This window comes from Notolepis coatsorum (assembly GCF_963971535.1).
Source record: "Notolepis coatsorum genome assembly, chromosome: 6".
In the NCBI taxonomy this organism is placed as follows: Eukaryota; Metazoa; Chordata; class Actinopteri; order Aulopiformes; family Paralepididae; genus Notolepis; species Notolepis coatsorum.
In genome coordinates, this window is record NC_140170.1 from 168,496,337 (window position 1) to 168,511,938 (window position 15,602).

Below are 15,602 nucleotides of genomic sequence, written 5' to 3' on the forward strand. Positions count from 1 at the left end.
GACGGCTTGTGAAGACAGAGTTGCAGTAGCTGCTTGTAGACCAGGGACTGTGATAAGGAGCTTCTAAGAGACGGGTCACTCTAACCAAAGGTGCATTTACTGCACAGCACTCTGTTCCTTTATTCATACAAGTATACAATACAAGTATACATGTATGCATCCTTTATCTTTACTTGAATTGTATTGCCTATATTTATGTCTTCTACTATTACCCTGCCCATACCTGTACCCCCCCCCCCCCTCCCATGCTGCTATGATGCCTGAATTTGCTCAAGGGGATCAATAAAGGAATATTATCTCTTATTTAATGTTATCCTAATTCTAGAACCCTAATATCATCATTGTAAAAAAAAAAAAAAAGTTAAACATAAAGATTCGAAACAGACCGATTACAGTCCATCCCAGTCTTCCTACAATGTCAATCAAAGTGAGCGTGTAAAAATGATCCTAATCCCATCCTCTCTTAACTATCTAACCCTAGAAGTCACAGTGTGCTTGAGGTGCCCGACGTGGACAGCGTTGCCCCGTGAAGCCTTTTGAACTAGGGGCGCTTATAGGACACGTTCACACTGCAGGCAAGAGTGGCCCAAAGCTTTTTGCTCATAATGTCCCTCAGATGTGTTTTTTTTATTTTTATTTCATGACAGTGTGAACAGCACAAATCACATTGAGTCTGGTCTTTTCAATTGTGATTTGGGCCATTTTCATAATATGTGGTCCTAAATCAGATACAGGTCTGATGTCTTTGCAACGGGACCTCGGTCTGAACAGACACTCACTGCGCCGGCGGGAGTCGTTCTGTGAACAAACACAGAGGACGGCTGTGATGGAGGTGGTCAGTGGCGCCAGTGAGGAGTTTACCTTATAAGTATTTTGGGGTGATGATTGGTTTGATTATTTGCAAAACGTGAGGGGTCGTACCATAGCCGCTTCGGTGTTCGAAAGCATTATTGAAAGAAGAAATGTCTCTTGTTCACCTCCTCCTCGCCCCCATTATCACCTGCTCGTGAATTAAGCGTCCACTGCACATCAAGTTGTAAATTAAACCATAAACCGTGACTTCAGTGTCCTCATTCGCTGTTGTGCATTTGTTCAGGAGAGTGACCGGTTCACGCCGGGAATCTGATATTGGCCACATAAAAAAAAAAAAAAAAAAAAAAAAAAAAACAATTTTTGTTTTTTTTATCTGAGTAATAGATGAGAATTGAGCACTAAGGCCTGCAGTGTGAACGCAGCCTCAGAGGGGGAGGGGCCACTGACCTGCCAGCTCAGAGGGGTGGGATGATGTCAGGAGGGGGGTCCTCTCTAAATGGAATTCTAGAAACAAAGAAGGTCAAGAGAAAGCGCTTGGTAAATACAGTCACCATCCACCAGCCTGCACACACACACAGGAACAGCACTCATACATGCTCACACAGACAGCGGTACAAGCACACACACACACACACACACACATATAGGAATACAAGCACGCACACACAAACAGACACACGCACATTCACATATAGGCATAGAAGCGCAAACACATAATGTGCACGTATAGGAACACAAGCACACACACACACACACACACACACACACACATATAGGAATACAAACACACACACACACACACACACACACATATAGGAATACAAACACACACACACACACACACATATAGGAATACAAACACACACACATATAGGAATACAAACACACACACATAGGAATACAAACACACACACACACACATTCATATATAGGCATAGAAGCGCAAACACATAATGTGCACGTATAGGAACACAAGCACACACACACACACACATATAGGAATACAAACACACACACACACACACACACATAGGAATACAAACACACACACACACACATATAGGAATACAAACACACACACACACACACACCTATAGGAATACAAACACACACACACCTATAGGAATACAAACACACACACATATAGGAATACAAACACACACACATATAGGAATACAAACACACACACATATAGGAATACAAACACACACACACACACTCACATAGGAATACAAACACACACACACACACTCACATAGGAATACAAACACACACACACACACGTATAGGAATACAAACACACACACATAGGAATACAAACACACACACACACTCACAGGAATACAAACACACACACACACACACACACACACACACACATAGGAATACAAACACACACACACACACACACTCACATAGGAATACAAACACACACACACACACACATTATAGGAATACAAACACACACACATAGGAATACAAACACACACACTCACATATAGGAATACAAACACACACACACACACACACATTATAGGAATACAAACACACACACACACACACATTATAAGAATACAAACACACACACACACACATTATAGGAATACAAACACACACACACACACATATAGGAATACAAACACACACACACACACACATTATAGGAATACAAACACACACACACGCACATGTAGGCATATACATACAAACACACACACACACACAACTAAGCACAATCATGGATGCACACAAGCATAGAAAAACACAAGCTATAAGCAAATTTAAAGGAAGGAGAAGCTAGAGAAGGGAGGGGAGGTGGAGGAGGAAGGTGAGACAGGAAGGTGAGACAGGAAGGTGAGACAGGGAGGTGGAGGAGGAAGGTGAGGCAGGAAGGTGAGACAGGGAGGTGAGACAGGGAGGTGAGACAGGGAGGTGGAGGAGGAAGGTGAGACAGGAAGGTGAGACAGGAAGGTGAGACAGGAAGGTGAGACAGCGAGGTGAGACAGGACAGGGAGGTGAGACAGGGAGGTGGAGGAGGAAGGCGAGACAGGAGGGTGAGACAGGAAGGTGAGACAGGGAGGTGAGACGGGAAGGTGAGGCAGGAAGGTGAGACAGGAGGGTGAGACAGGAAGGTGAGACAGGGAGGTGAGACAGGAAGGTGAGACAGGAAGGTGAGACAGGGAGGTGAGACAGGAAGGTGAGACAGGGAGGTGAGACAGGGAGGTGAGACAGGAAGGTGGAGCAGGGAGGTGAGACAGGAAGGTGGAGCAGGGAGGTGAGACAGGAAGGTGGAACAGGAGGGTGAGACAGGAAGGTGGAGCAGGGAGGTGAGACAGGAGGTGGAGCAGGGAGGTGAGACAGGAGGTGGAGCAGGGAGGTGAGACAGGAGGTGGAGCAGGGAGGTGGAGCAGGAAGGTGAGACAGGAAGGTGGAGCAGGGAGGTGAGACAGGAAGGTGAGACAGGAGGGTGAGACAGGAAGGTGGAGCAGGGAGGTGAGACAGGAGGGTGAGACAGGAAGGTGGAGCAGGTGGAGGCGGAGGCTGAATGGAGCTCATGAGGAAAAAAGACGGATGATGAACAGGTAAAGATCTGGGGGGAATGTGGACAACAAGAGGGGGACATTGAAGACACTGAGAGAAAAGACTTGAGGGAACCAGGAGATGGAAAGAGGCGAGGGACACGTTTCAAATGGAAACAATCTGAAATCTACAAGCAGCCAGAGACTCTGACCCAGACGTATTAAATGTGTCTGTGTACATCTGGCCAGTGTACGTCTCATCATGTGTGCATGGAGGCGTGTTTATATATGCGCACGTGTTGATCTAAACATGTCTTTAGGGGGCGTGTGGGTTCATACACGTTACATGTCGCCTTGAACTCAATGGAGTTTGGAGTTTGGAGCTCCAGCCAGCATCACTCTTCTTAACCCTTTCTGGAGAGCTATAGAGGCAGAGATAAGTGTAAGTGTGTGGACTTACCGGGGAACTGATAGGTGTAACCAGGCGCAATGCCAGAGTAACTTCGACTGGTGTAGGTGGCAGCCTGGAACCCTGGGTAACCTGTCAGGGAACACATTAAGCACTGCAATGAGTCATGGGTGATCAGATGGCCAGTGGACAGCTCTCACTACAAGAGCTCTCACTACAAGAGCTCTCACTACAAGAGCTCTCACTACAAGTGGACAGCTCTCACTACAAGAGCTCTCACTACAAGAGCTCTCACTACAAGAGGACAGCTCTCACTACAAGAGCTCTAACTACAAGAGCTCTCACTACAAGAGCTCTCACTACAAGAGCTCTCACTACAAGAGCTCTCACTACAAGAGCTCTAACTACAAGAGCTCTCACTACAAGAGCTCTCACTACAAGAGCTCTCACTACAAGAGCTCTCACTACAAGAGCTCTCACTACAAGAGCTCTCACTACAAGAGCTCTCACTACAAGAGCTCTCACTACAAGAGCTCTCACTACAAGAGCTCTCACTACAAGAGCTCTCACTACAAGAGCTCTCACTACAAGTGGACAGCTCTCACTACAAGAGCTCTCACTACAAGTGGACAGCTCTCACTACAAGAGCTCTCACTACAAGAGCTCTCACTACAAGAGCTCTCACTACAAGTGGACAGCTCTCACTACAATAGCTCTCACTACAAGTGGACAGCTCTCACTACAAGTGGACAGCTCTCACTACAAGAGCTCTAACTACAAGAGGACAGCTCTCACTACAAGAGCTCTAACTACAAGTGGACAGCTCTAACTACAAGAGCTCTAACTACTAGGGATGCCCCGATCACGTTTTTGCCACCGATACCGATCACCGATCGTCTATGAGCCATATCGGCCGATACCGATCAAAACCGTTTTTGGTATAAAAAAAAAGAATAAAAAAAAAATATATATATATAATATATATATATATTTTTTTTTAATAAAAAATATATATTATATAATCATACTTGTAGTTGTATTATCTGCACAAGTCAAAATGCTCGCTATCTGCAAACAGCTCCACTGTCTGTGTGTACTCGAGTAGCCTCCAGTTACGGCCAGGATTCTCCGGCGCTGCAGCTGGACCCTATTGGTATAAATCACATTCAGCATGCCCTCAGCTCGAATACGCATCGAATCAATGTTATAAGACATTGATATCAGGAGATATCTGTAGCTACTGCTAGCCGGCTAGATAACGTTAAGACAACGCCTCAGTGAACTATTTAGTTTAGAGCTAACGTGAGCTAACGTGAGCTAACGTGAGCTACCGAGTCAACGGAGGTAACTTATCATGCACTCGACTATTGCTGGAGCATTTGTTGATATCAGCAGCTATCAGTAGCTAGCCAGCTAGATAACGTTAGACAATGCCTCATGTATTAACTAAAAGTGAATAGTTGACTGGGTCATTTAGTTTAAACAGTAACGGTAGCTAACGTTAGCTCACAGAGGTTGCAATGCATGCACTAGAGCAGACTATTGCCCGAGCTTGTTTACACGGGTATGGGAGGGGCAGGAGGAGGAGGAGCGGCAGTCCTGTGTGTCTGAGACTGAAGTCAGCGAGTGAGATCTCCGCTAAGAATTGGATCATGTTTTTCGATCGGTTTTCACGATCGGCGAAAATAAAGCATTATCGGAATTCACCAATCTCATATTTATACTGAATATCGCCCGATACCGATCGCTGGCCGATCGATCGGGGCATCCCTACTAACTACAAGAGCTCTCACTACAAGTGGACAGCTCTAACTAAAATAGTTCTAACTACAAGATCTCTAACTACAAGTGGACAGCTCTAACTACAAGTGGACAGCTCTCACTACAAGTGGACAGGCGCTCTAGTAGCACACCATGTATCGCGCTGCGTCGCGAAGCGGCCGTCCCAGGTTCGCTTCCCACTGCTGGTGACTTCCATTTGTCGCATGTCTTCCCCGCCTCTTCTCCCGTTCATCCTCTCCTCATCTGTCGGTCATGTCTGACCATGAAAAAGCGATAAACGCTAAAAGATTTATCTTTAACTACAAGTGGACAGCTCTCACTACAAGTCGACAGCTCTACCTACAAGTGGACAGCTCTCACTACAAGTCGACAGCTCTACCTACAAGTGGACAGCTCTCACTACAAGTGGACAGCTCTCACTACAAGTGGACAGCTCTCACTACAAGAGGACAGCTCTCACTACAAGTGGACAGCTCTCACTACAAGAGGATAGCTCTAACTACAAGAGGACAGCTCTAACTACAAGTGGACAGCTCTAACTACAAGTGTGAATGCACCCAAAATGCATTGATATCTGACCACATGATGCCACATTGAAGGACTGCCTTAGTCAATTGTGCATCATGTTCTCTGGGGTGTTGTGGCAACAAACACAGCGAGAGAGAAACACAGCAGACATGAAAGCAGGTGCTCTCCTTTTCTCCCTAATTATTTTCTCATCTCCAGATGGTTCTCAAATTGCGTAAACTGACTTTGTATCCAGGATGTCTGTGAAAGTTTCACTCATAAATGACGCTCTGTTTTCCCTTGTCGGGAAGCATTACGTGTTTATTTGCATATTGGGCAGGGAAGCGAAATCTGATCACAAGTGGTCACCGGAGACGTTGAGAGGCGCGTTCTGATGATGCCAGGTGTGAACTGAGAGATCCACCTCGACTGGATCTAGAAACAATCTGGATAAATCTGGACAACAACATACAGGCCTGAACAGGGCCAGAGAGAGAGAGAGAGGGGTGTGGTCTTTTGGACCCTGTTCACGTTTAGCATTAACACGCGTCTTGATTGGTCCATGTGAAATGCGCTTTCCGACTTCTCCAGAGTCAGACAAGAAGATGGATACCAATTGCCTCTCTATCTGGCTGCAAGCTAGCCTAGCTTAGCACAAATGAATGGAAGTGGATACGGACCACTAGCCTAGTTGTTGGCCAAAAATACCTCTCCCTGAGTTTTAAGCTAGGCTAGTGGTCATCATCTACCCACACCTGTCTGTAATTACCTGCACATAGTCATTTTACATAGCTGTAGATACTATATCTATATATGTACATATCCTACTCTTACTAGTTACCCTGCTGGCCAGTATGACTACTACCATACTGTCCTTACACCTGTACATATATTATATTATAACACTATACATACATCGGATTAGCGCTACACTCAATAGTACTAATTTGTATATTTTATACCCACTTTAATCGCCTGTACGTAGGGATTTAGGACCCCAAATGGCAGAAATGACAAATTCACAGCTGACAGAATTACTCTATGAACATGACCTGGATAAACTAAATAAAATGCCCATGAATACACTTTCAAAATGACAATTTCACTAAAAACTAAGAAAAGAATATTAGCTAGTATCCCCAAAGAAAATAAATAGCTAATTATTATGTAGAATTATCCTTTAACTCAACCTAATAGACTTCCTTCAGTCTGCTGCAGTCAATATTACCAGCTATGAGATGAGATGTGCATGAAGTTATACTCATACATGTCCAGTAGAGGGGGCTAGGCAACCTTTCACTGTGGCTTCCACTCAATGGTCACTAAGTTGGATCCACTTGGATACCTTCTCAGGCTGTTAACTATGGACGTTTCTCAGGCTGCTAACTATGAAAGTTTCTTGAGCTGTTAACCATGAAAGTTTCTCAACCGTTAACTATGAAAGTGTCTTGAGCTGTTAACTATGAAAGTTTCTCAAGCTGTTAATAACTATGAACGTTTCTCAAGCTGTTAACTATGAAAGTTTCTCAAGCTGTTAATAACTATGAAAGTTTCTCAAGCTGGTAACTATGAACGTTTCTTGTGCTGTTAACTATGAACGTTTCTCAAGCTGTTAACTATGAAAGTTTCTCAGGCTGTTATCTATGAAAGTTTCTCAGGCTGTTAACTATGAACGTTTTTATTTAATTTTTTTAATCTTTCCCCCCCTTCTTTTTCCGTTTTTCTCCCATCCCAATGTTAGTCGTTATGCCAATTCCCAATCCCCTTCCTGGTCGTTGCGCACTCTACCCCCTACCGTCGGTCCGGGAGGGCGGAGACTATCACATGCTTCCTCCGACACATGTGTAGCCAGCCCACCGCTTCTTTTCACCTGGCAGCGCGGACTCTCACTGGGAGAGTGTAACGTGTGGAAGGTCACACTACCTCTCCTAGATCCTTCCCTTGCTGTGCAGGCGCCCCGACCGAACTGTAGGAGTCGCTGTTTACAACGACCAGGACCCACCCTCGCCGGGTTTCCCACCCGCTAACACTGCCAATTGTGTTAGTATGGACGGTCGGCCAAGCCGGAGGCACCACAGCTGGATTCGATCCCACTGTCTCTGTGGTGGTAGACAGACGCTTAGTCCGCTGCGCTACCCGGCCGCCCTCACTATGAACGTTTCTTGAGCTGTAAACTATGAACGTTTCTTGAGCTGTAAACTATGAACGTTTCTCAAGCTGTTAACTATGAACGTTTCTCAAGCTGTTAACTATGAACGTTTCTCAAGCTGTTAACTATGAACGTTTCTCAAGCTGTTAACTATGAACGTTTCTCGAGCTGTTAACTATGAACGTTTCTCGAGCTGTTAACTATGAAGGTTTCTTGAGCTGTAAACTATGAACGTTTCTCAAGCTGTTAACTATGAAAGGTTCTTGAGCTGTTAACTATGAACGTTTCTCAAGCTGTTAACTATGAAAGGTTCTCAAGCTGCTAACTATGAACGTTTCTCAAGCTGTTAACTATGAACGTTTCTTGAGCTGTTAACTATGAACGTTTCAAACTTTTCTAGTTTGGAAACCAACTAATACAGGGAGCCAAATTAAATTGAAAAGTGAATTATCTTTCCTTGAAATGTCTTCTTAATGCTTTCTTACTTCCTCTTAGACAACCGATGTGCTAGGTTACTCTCTCTGAGCAGCGAGGAGAGGTCCAGGGCAGCACTCTGACATGCAGTCCAGGCCGATATCCATCACAGAGGGCAGTGATGCATCCCATAGCGAGGGGGGGGAATAACGATTGCCTTTCACAAAAAGAGCCACCCCCCCTCACCCCACCAAATTACTTGGTATAATTCACACACTGCATTCCACAATCTGTGGCTGCATTTTGAATTCATTGTTGGGGCAACGCTGTATGCTTAGCCATTGTGTGCCGCCGTTGGAACAAATGTGAGTGAACATGCAACGCCGGCATCTACCGCTGATATGAATCTCAATGACACGACGTACGTGAATCCTTCGGACGAAGAGCCCATATGGTGTGAAGTCTGTTGTAGGTTGTGATGTCTTTAAATCCCATTATCAAAAAAATATAAATGAATGGAAGCGTGCCGGTTAGCCTTCGGGAGAGGTGTTAGTTGGACAATGCCTAGGGCTAACCGGCACTGTCCGCTTCCATTCATTGTGCTAAGCTAGGCTAACGTGCAGCCAGATAGCTTTCTACTGAATGCACAGAGAGGAAACTGGTATCTATCTTCTTGTCTCTCTCTGGAGAAGACGGTAAGCTAATTTCCCCAAAATGTTGACGTGTTCCTTTAAACACACTACAGGTTACTTGTTACACCGCTGTTAAACGTACACACAGTAACAGTAAGTACATTGGGTATTTATTCACAAGATTCCTAAATGGCCTTCAATGGCGCTCTGTCTAAAAGATTAAATTATCTCAACTAAATATAATTTCCAAATGTCTGCTATTGTTAGCAACATCCAGGAATAAAATGCCATGTTGATTCAGGCCTGAAGAGTCACTGGGACCTCGTGGTCACAGTTTAAAGGCCATGTCTCCTCACCACGCTGTGCTTCATACTGGATACCTAGCTCCTCCTTAAGGCGCTCCCATAGTCCAGCAGACTGTACACAGAGCAGACTCCGCGGAGGTCCGCGCAGACTCTTTGAGCCTTCATAGTCGAGCGGACCTCCGCGGACCAATTTCCTACATGTCACGCGCCAGGTTAAACAATTGTCCCCACGCTGTTCAACTTCTGTCATGTCGTCGTCATCCGATGTCAAAATAAAGAGTATGTTATCTCCGTTTCCAATATTTCGATAATAAAACGGGCAGTTTTACGCTATTGAATAACAGGTATATAGGCAGCGAGATGCAATGTACCGTATAGGCTTGAGGTGGACAGCGCTGGTGCTGAAATGACAAACACGAATTGCATGAAATAAAAGCACCAGTTTTATTTCAAAATATTGGAAACGGAGATAACATTCTATGTTATCTCCGTTTCCAATATTTCGAAATAAAACTGGCAATTTTACACACTTCATTTAGAAAAGCCATTCAAACATCTCTCTTGGCACGGAGCGAGTGGTCAGAGTAAAATGCAGATCGGCGTCACATTAAATGCAGTTCGATGTCAACCAAAACGCCGAGCAGCGTTTTGTGTGACACCAAGTCAGCGGCGCGGACGTCCGCGCGTCAGGAAATAGGAGCTTCGCACCTGTGGGTCTGCTGTCCGCTGAGATCAAAGCTCAAAGAGCCGCGCGGACCTCCGCGGAGTCTGCTCTGTGTACAGTCTGCTCGACTATGGGAGGGCCTTTAGCCTTAGCCGCAAAACTAATGTAAAGTCAATGGGGTCACTGTAAACAAAAACACTTTAAAAACAATTGCATGCAAACCGCTTACTTTAGGGCTTGTATAAACTGAAGAGTGGCCCCCATTACTTTACATTAGTTTTGTGGTTAAAGCTGCACCGGGTGGTTTTGAGAAGAAAAGACGACCTCTGTTACAAATGCTTGAATATTGTTTATAATCTCTCAACACGTATCAAAATAAATATCACCCTTTTAATACAAAGCAGTGTCTTACCTAACATGCCGATGCCCAGCATGAAGGCGTCCATGCCGTAGGGCATCACCCGGGAGCGTCCCCTCGCCGAGCCCGTCGGTGACATCACTTCCTTGGGCTGGGCTTTCTTACATTCAACCTGAGGAGAAAAGAAAAGATTATTCATGATTATTCATTCAGAGAACTACTCAAGCACACAAACCACCTGTTCAAACGCACTAGACAGACCTCCCCCTCTCTCTGGTTCCTGACAGACAGGGTGCTCCACAGAGCCCCGCCCCCTCTCTCTGGTTCCTGACAGACAGGGTGCTCCACAGAGCCCCGCCCCCTCTCTCTGGTTCCTGACAGACAGGGTGCTCCACAGAGCCCCGCCCCCTCTCTCTGGTTCCTGACAGACAGGGTGCTCCACAGAGCCCCGCCCCCTCTCTCTGGTTCCTGACAGACAGGGTGCTCCACAGAGCCCCGCCCCCTCTCTCTGGTTCCTGACAGACACGGTGCTCCACAAACCCCCTCCCCCTCTCTCTGGTTCCTGACAGACAGGGTGCTCCACAGAGCCCCGCCCCCTCTCTCTGGTTCCTGACAGACAGGGTGCTCCACAGAGCCCCGCCCCCTCTCTCTGGAGCCTGACAGACAGGGTGCTCCACAGAGCCCCGCCCCCTCTCTCTGGTTCCTGACAGGCTGAGGTACATCTGAGAGACAGAGAGGGTTGGTAGGGGGAGAGGAGGTGTGTGAGCTGTGAGAGGGAGGGCGGGGGAGCAGCAGTTGGGTGAAGGGTTTTGTAGGTGAAGACCGGGATGTTGTAGTTGACAGGAAGCCAAGGTCTTTTAGGACTGAGGGGATGTGAGGATTTACTGTGAGTTAGACGTTGCGCAGATGCGTTCTGGACCAGTTGGAGTCTATTGACTATTGTCTGTAGAACTAGAGGCCCACAAGAAGGTCCTGGTGGCTTCTTTTCTCCCTCACAATTAAACTATTTGTGATACTTTCTGGAAATTGTCCATGGGAAGTTAAGCTCAATTGTAGCTCATCATAATTAATACGTTTTTTTGGGGGGAAACACACAGACAATACTAGGTCTTGTGGCAGGTTTGGGTTCAAATAATCCCCATTTAATGTTAATTCAGTTGAACTGCAACCATGCACTGTGCATTCATCTACATTATTTAATTGAGGATTCAGTGTCCTCTGATGACATCACTGGAGGACATATTCAATTGGTATGTGTGAGATTATGTGCACAATGTCCCTTGATTTATCTTGTCCCTTTAAAGTTCAACTCAAGTACATTTTATGATTTGTAATTATATTGCTTAGAGTTTATAATCTGGTAAAAGGTCATTAAGTGTCCACCTTTAAATATTCCCAAAAATGGTCAACCCAGGTCAAAACACAAGCATACTTAATAAATTATATAAATCATATTACATAACAAACTATAAAAAATAAGTTGTATGAAAAGAAAGTGTGTTTGTTTGTCTTGTAAGCTCATTTGGCCAGTTATCTAGCTGAATGAACAACTCCAAACAAAGCTGTGTTATTCACGGCAAAGTACAGTGTGTCAGTATGTTGCCAGGCTACAGGTAGCGAGCTGAACAACAGTAGTCGACAATAAAATCACAAGAAACGAAGCCTTGGCCCACAGACTTTATAGGTTTAAAAACATGTATTTAGCCTTAATCTACCTTTTATCAACCTGCTCTGGACGGCAGTGGACCACTGGAAGCGCCGATGGGAGAGTAGAGAGCTACTATTGTATTTGGTATCTCTCACAGCTGTGAGGTGAAAACCACCGAACGTGCTGCGAGCCTTCCTGCTCAGCCTGTGAACGTGCCTCTGTGAGCCCTGGCTGGAGTGTGTTCACCACCTCAGGCTAATGCTCGCTCAGCACAACAGCAGCTGGCAAAACCAGAAATATCCGGACTCCCCTGTAATAATTGTAGGAGGAGACTTAAACCAGACCAACCGGAGTGTTGAACTCCCAGAATACAAAGAGATTGATCAAATGACCCCGCGCTGGAGAAAGAAATAACCCGGACCACAGCAGCTACAGCACCGTCAAGGACACATACCGGGCAAACATCCGTGCCCCACTGCTGGGGAACTCATCCACCTCATCCAGGCAAAAGCTCAACGCCGCCAGGCCTGTGGAAGATCCAGTGAGAACATGGTCCACCGAGTGCCATAGAGAATCCGAAGGGCTGCCTGGATTCCACAGACTGGTGGGACCGGGACGTATTCAAAACCAACGACAATAACCTGGATATGAGGAGGAGACCTGCATCCTAACAAGGGCCGTCTCTACAAGGTCAACACCGGCAAACTACGGAGGCCTACAGGAGCGGAGACCAGGATGCATGTGTGTGGGGCCAAATATGCACTCAACGAGGCAGGACTGCCAAACGCCAATAATACAAAGATGAACGTGAACAGCTAAAAAAACTAGTTTGTAATCAATACTCAGACAACGTTATATAAACTGAAAGTGTCTGCGTGGACAGAAGAGCTATTTTATAGGTCTGTGCAGCAGAGTCACGGCACATAGTGGCTTAAGTTTCACTTTCACTTTAGATATTTAAACAAGGTCCCCAAAATGAATGGAAGTGAATGAGGACACCAGTGGGATGTGGAGGTGGTGTTGACAGCAGAGGTCAGCACTAGTGGACAGCTAGCAGTGGTCGCTAGCTTACTTGTAGATGCACTTATAGAGGTAAGACTGCTGTTGTTAACTTGACACGTTCTACTAAAGTGAAATATCCCTTTTAAGAAATGCAGGCTGTCGCCACTGGTCCAATTCTACACTATCTAGAACATCATCCCACTCTGTGCAGAGAACATTGAATATATAAACTAAATTAGAATAAAAAATACAGTGGAATAGAATATGTAACAGGGCTGCGTAATTGTGCAGTATTGTGCAACAAATATGAACAGTGTCATGTTCAGACGCTCACAGTTTTGAGTATATGTGCTAATATAGAGGCCAGGAAGGGTGTGTTAATGTAACACATTGTGACAGACGCTTATGCAGCGTATATCCCTCACAGATCTGAACTCCTCCAGGATGAGGAGAGAGGAGGGAAGGTCATGGCTGACACCCGACATCCCGGGACACTCTCTCTTCCAACGGAGACTGGGAGTGAGAGTGAGAGCCCTAAAGACTAAGACTAACCACCACCTGAACAGCTTGTTTCTCCACAGACCATAATAAAAACCTAAAGAAAGACTCTTCCTCAACCCCTGTCCATTTGCACAGTCTCACGTTAACTGTGACTTTAACACACTTGAATTTCCCCAAGGGGGATCAATAAAGGAATATCTTATCTTATCTTACACACACACATGAACTCTGCCAATTTGCAAACGCTTTCGCATTTACATTTAGTCATTCAGCTGATGCCTTTATCCAAAGCGACTTCTGTAGTTCTGTACGACAGGTCAGCAGGAAGGGTACAACTCTTTCAGCTGAGTGACAATGTTGGTCAAACAGTGTTGAAACTTGAGTGCTACAGTCTTGAGTAAAGAGACATATTAGCATAGTAGGTAGTAATATAGGCAAGGAAGGCCTAACACAGCCATTCCTACTGCATTTGTACATACAATGAATGACACTGTTGTATTGTATTGTATTGTATTGTATTGTATTAGGGCTGTCCCCGACTAAGGATTTGTATAGTCGACTTTGATTGGCCGACTATATATATAAAAGTATAATCTTTTTTTGTGTGTATCATTCCATTTGGGCTGTGGGGGGTGCTTAATGTCTGAAGGAGTCGATTGAAGGCTCCTTGTCCTCCGCGAAAGCATGCAATTGGTCCACTGATGGATACATCTTGCTTTTGGAAAGAATGATACATTTTCTTTTTAAAATAAATTCGACTAAGAGGTTGGCAGTCGACTACGGCTCCTGTCGATCGATTAGTCGACTATTCGACTAATCAGGGTCAGCCCTATATTGTATTGTATTGTATTTTATTGCACTGCATAACTCTTGTTGGATAGTATGGTAGTATAGTATAGTATAGCATTTGGATAGTATGGTGACACCTCGCACCACAAGACAAATTCCTTGGACATTATACTTGGCGAATAAATAATTCTGATTTTGATTCAGATGCACAAGTTGCATAAAGTGATACAGGCTAAGTGGCGGAGAAGTCGGCCAACACCAGGCACACTTATACAGACCCCGACTTCACTTAACCTGTCATCATGACGGGTGAAACAATAGCCAACAGAGCTTACAGAATCGAGACGAAAAACAAGATCTCCTTTCCCCTCCCGGTCACTCTGACACTGAGGCGAGCGCACACTCACTCACACACACACACACACACACACACACACACACACACACACACTCACACACGCACACTCACACACACACATGCACACACATGCACACACAGACACACGCATACTCACTCACACACACACTCACACACGCACACTCACACACAGGCAAATGAGCAACAGGCAAAACACACCATGGCATGGCAGCCAAGCAGCAAACATAATAGAGTAGAACAGAACATGGCATGTCCTAGTTTAACCCTTTAGAATGAACCTTTCACTGCCACACTAACAGACTGTTAACCTTCTGTAGTGTGGTAGTGAAAGGGTTAACCTTCTATAGTGTGGTAGTGAAAGGGTTAACCTTTCGTAGTGTGGTAGTGGAAGGGTTAACCTTCTGTAGTGTGGTAGTGGAAGGGTTAACCTTCTGTAGTGTGGTAGTGAAAGAGTTAACCGTCTGTAGTGTGGTGGTGAAAGAGTTAACCGTCTGTAGTAGTGTGGTAGTGAAAGCGTTAACCTTCTGTAGTGTGGTAGTGAAAGGGTTAAAGGGAGAATCTGTAATGCCGTCAAACAGCGCCCTCTAGGTAAAAGAGCCCCTCTTGGCACTGCGCTTTGTTTACATTTCTTTAAATCCAACCTGCACATCAAACCAAAACAAAGACATGTGAACAAAGTGCAGTACCAAGAGGGGCTCTTTTACCTAGAGGGCGCTGTTTGACGGCATTAC

At 45.3% G+C, this 15,602-nt stretch overlaps 1 protein-coding gene across 2 annotated transcripts in view; it reads right to left on the bottom strand.

The window, feature by feature from the left end:
* The window catches only part of LOC311231099 (RNA-binding protein Musashi homolog 1-like), a 74,823-nt gene that overhangs the window by 12,506 nt on the left and 46,715 nt on the right, over window positions 1–15,602 (bottom strand). Inside the window, exons 9-11 of one of the 2 annotated variants that reach the window (XM_084317587.1) lie at window positions 10,607–10,724; window positions 3,793–3,873; window positions 1,261–1,317 (exon numbers count right to left, since the gene is read on the bottom strand). In XM_084317587.1, the coding sequence (XP_084173713.1) occupies window positions 1,261–1,317; window positions 3,793–3,873; window positions 10,607–10,724 (256 nt within the window). The remainder of the gene's footprint in view (window positions 1–1,260; window positions 1,318–3,792; window positions 3,874–10,606; window positions 10,725–15,602) is intronic. The other variant, XM_084317588.1, reaches the window with a different exon arrangement.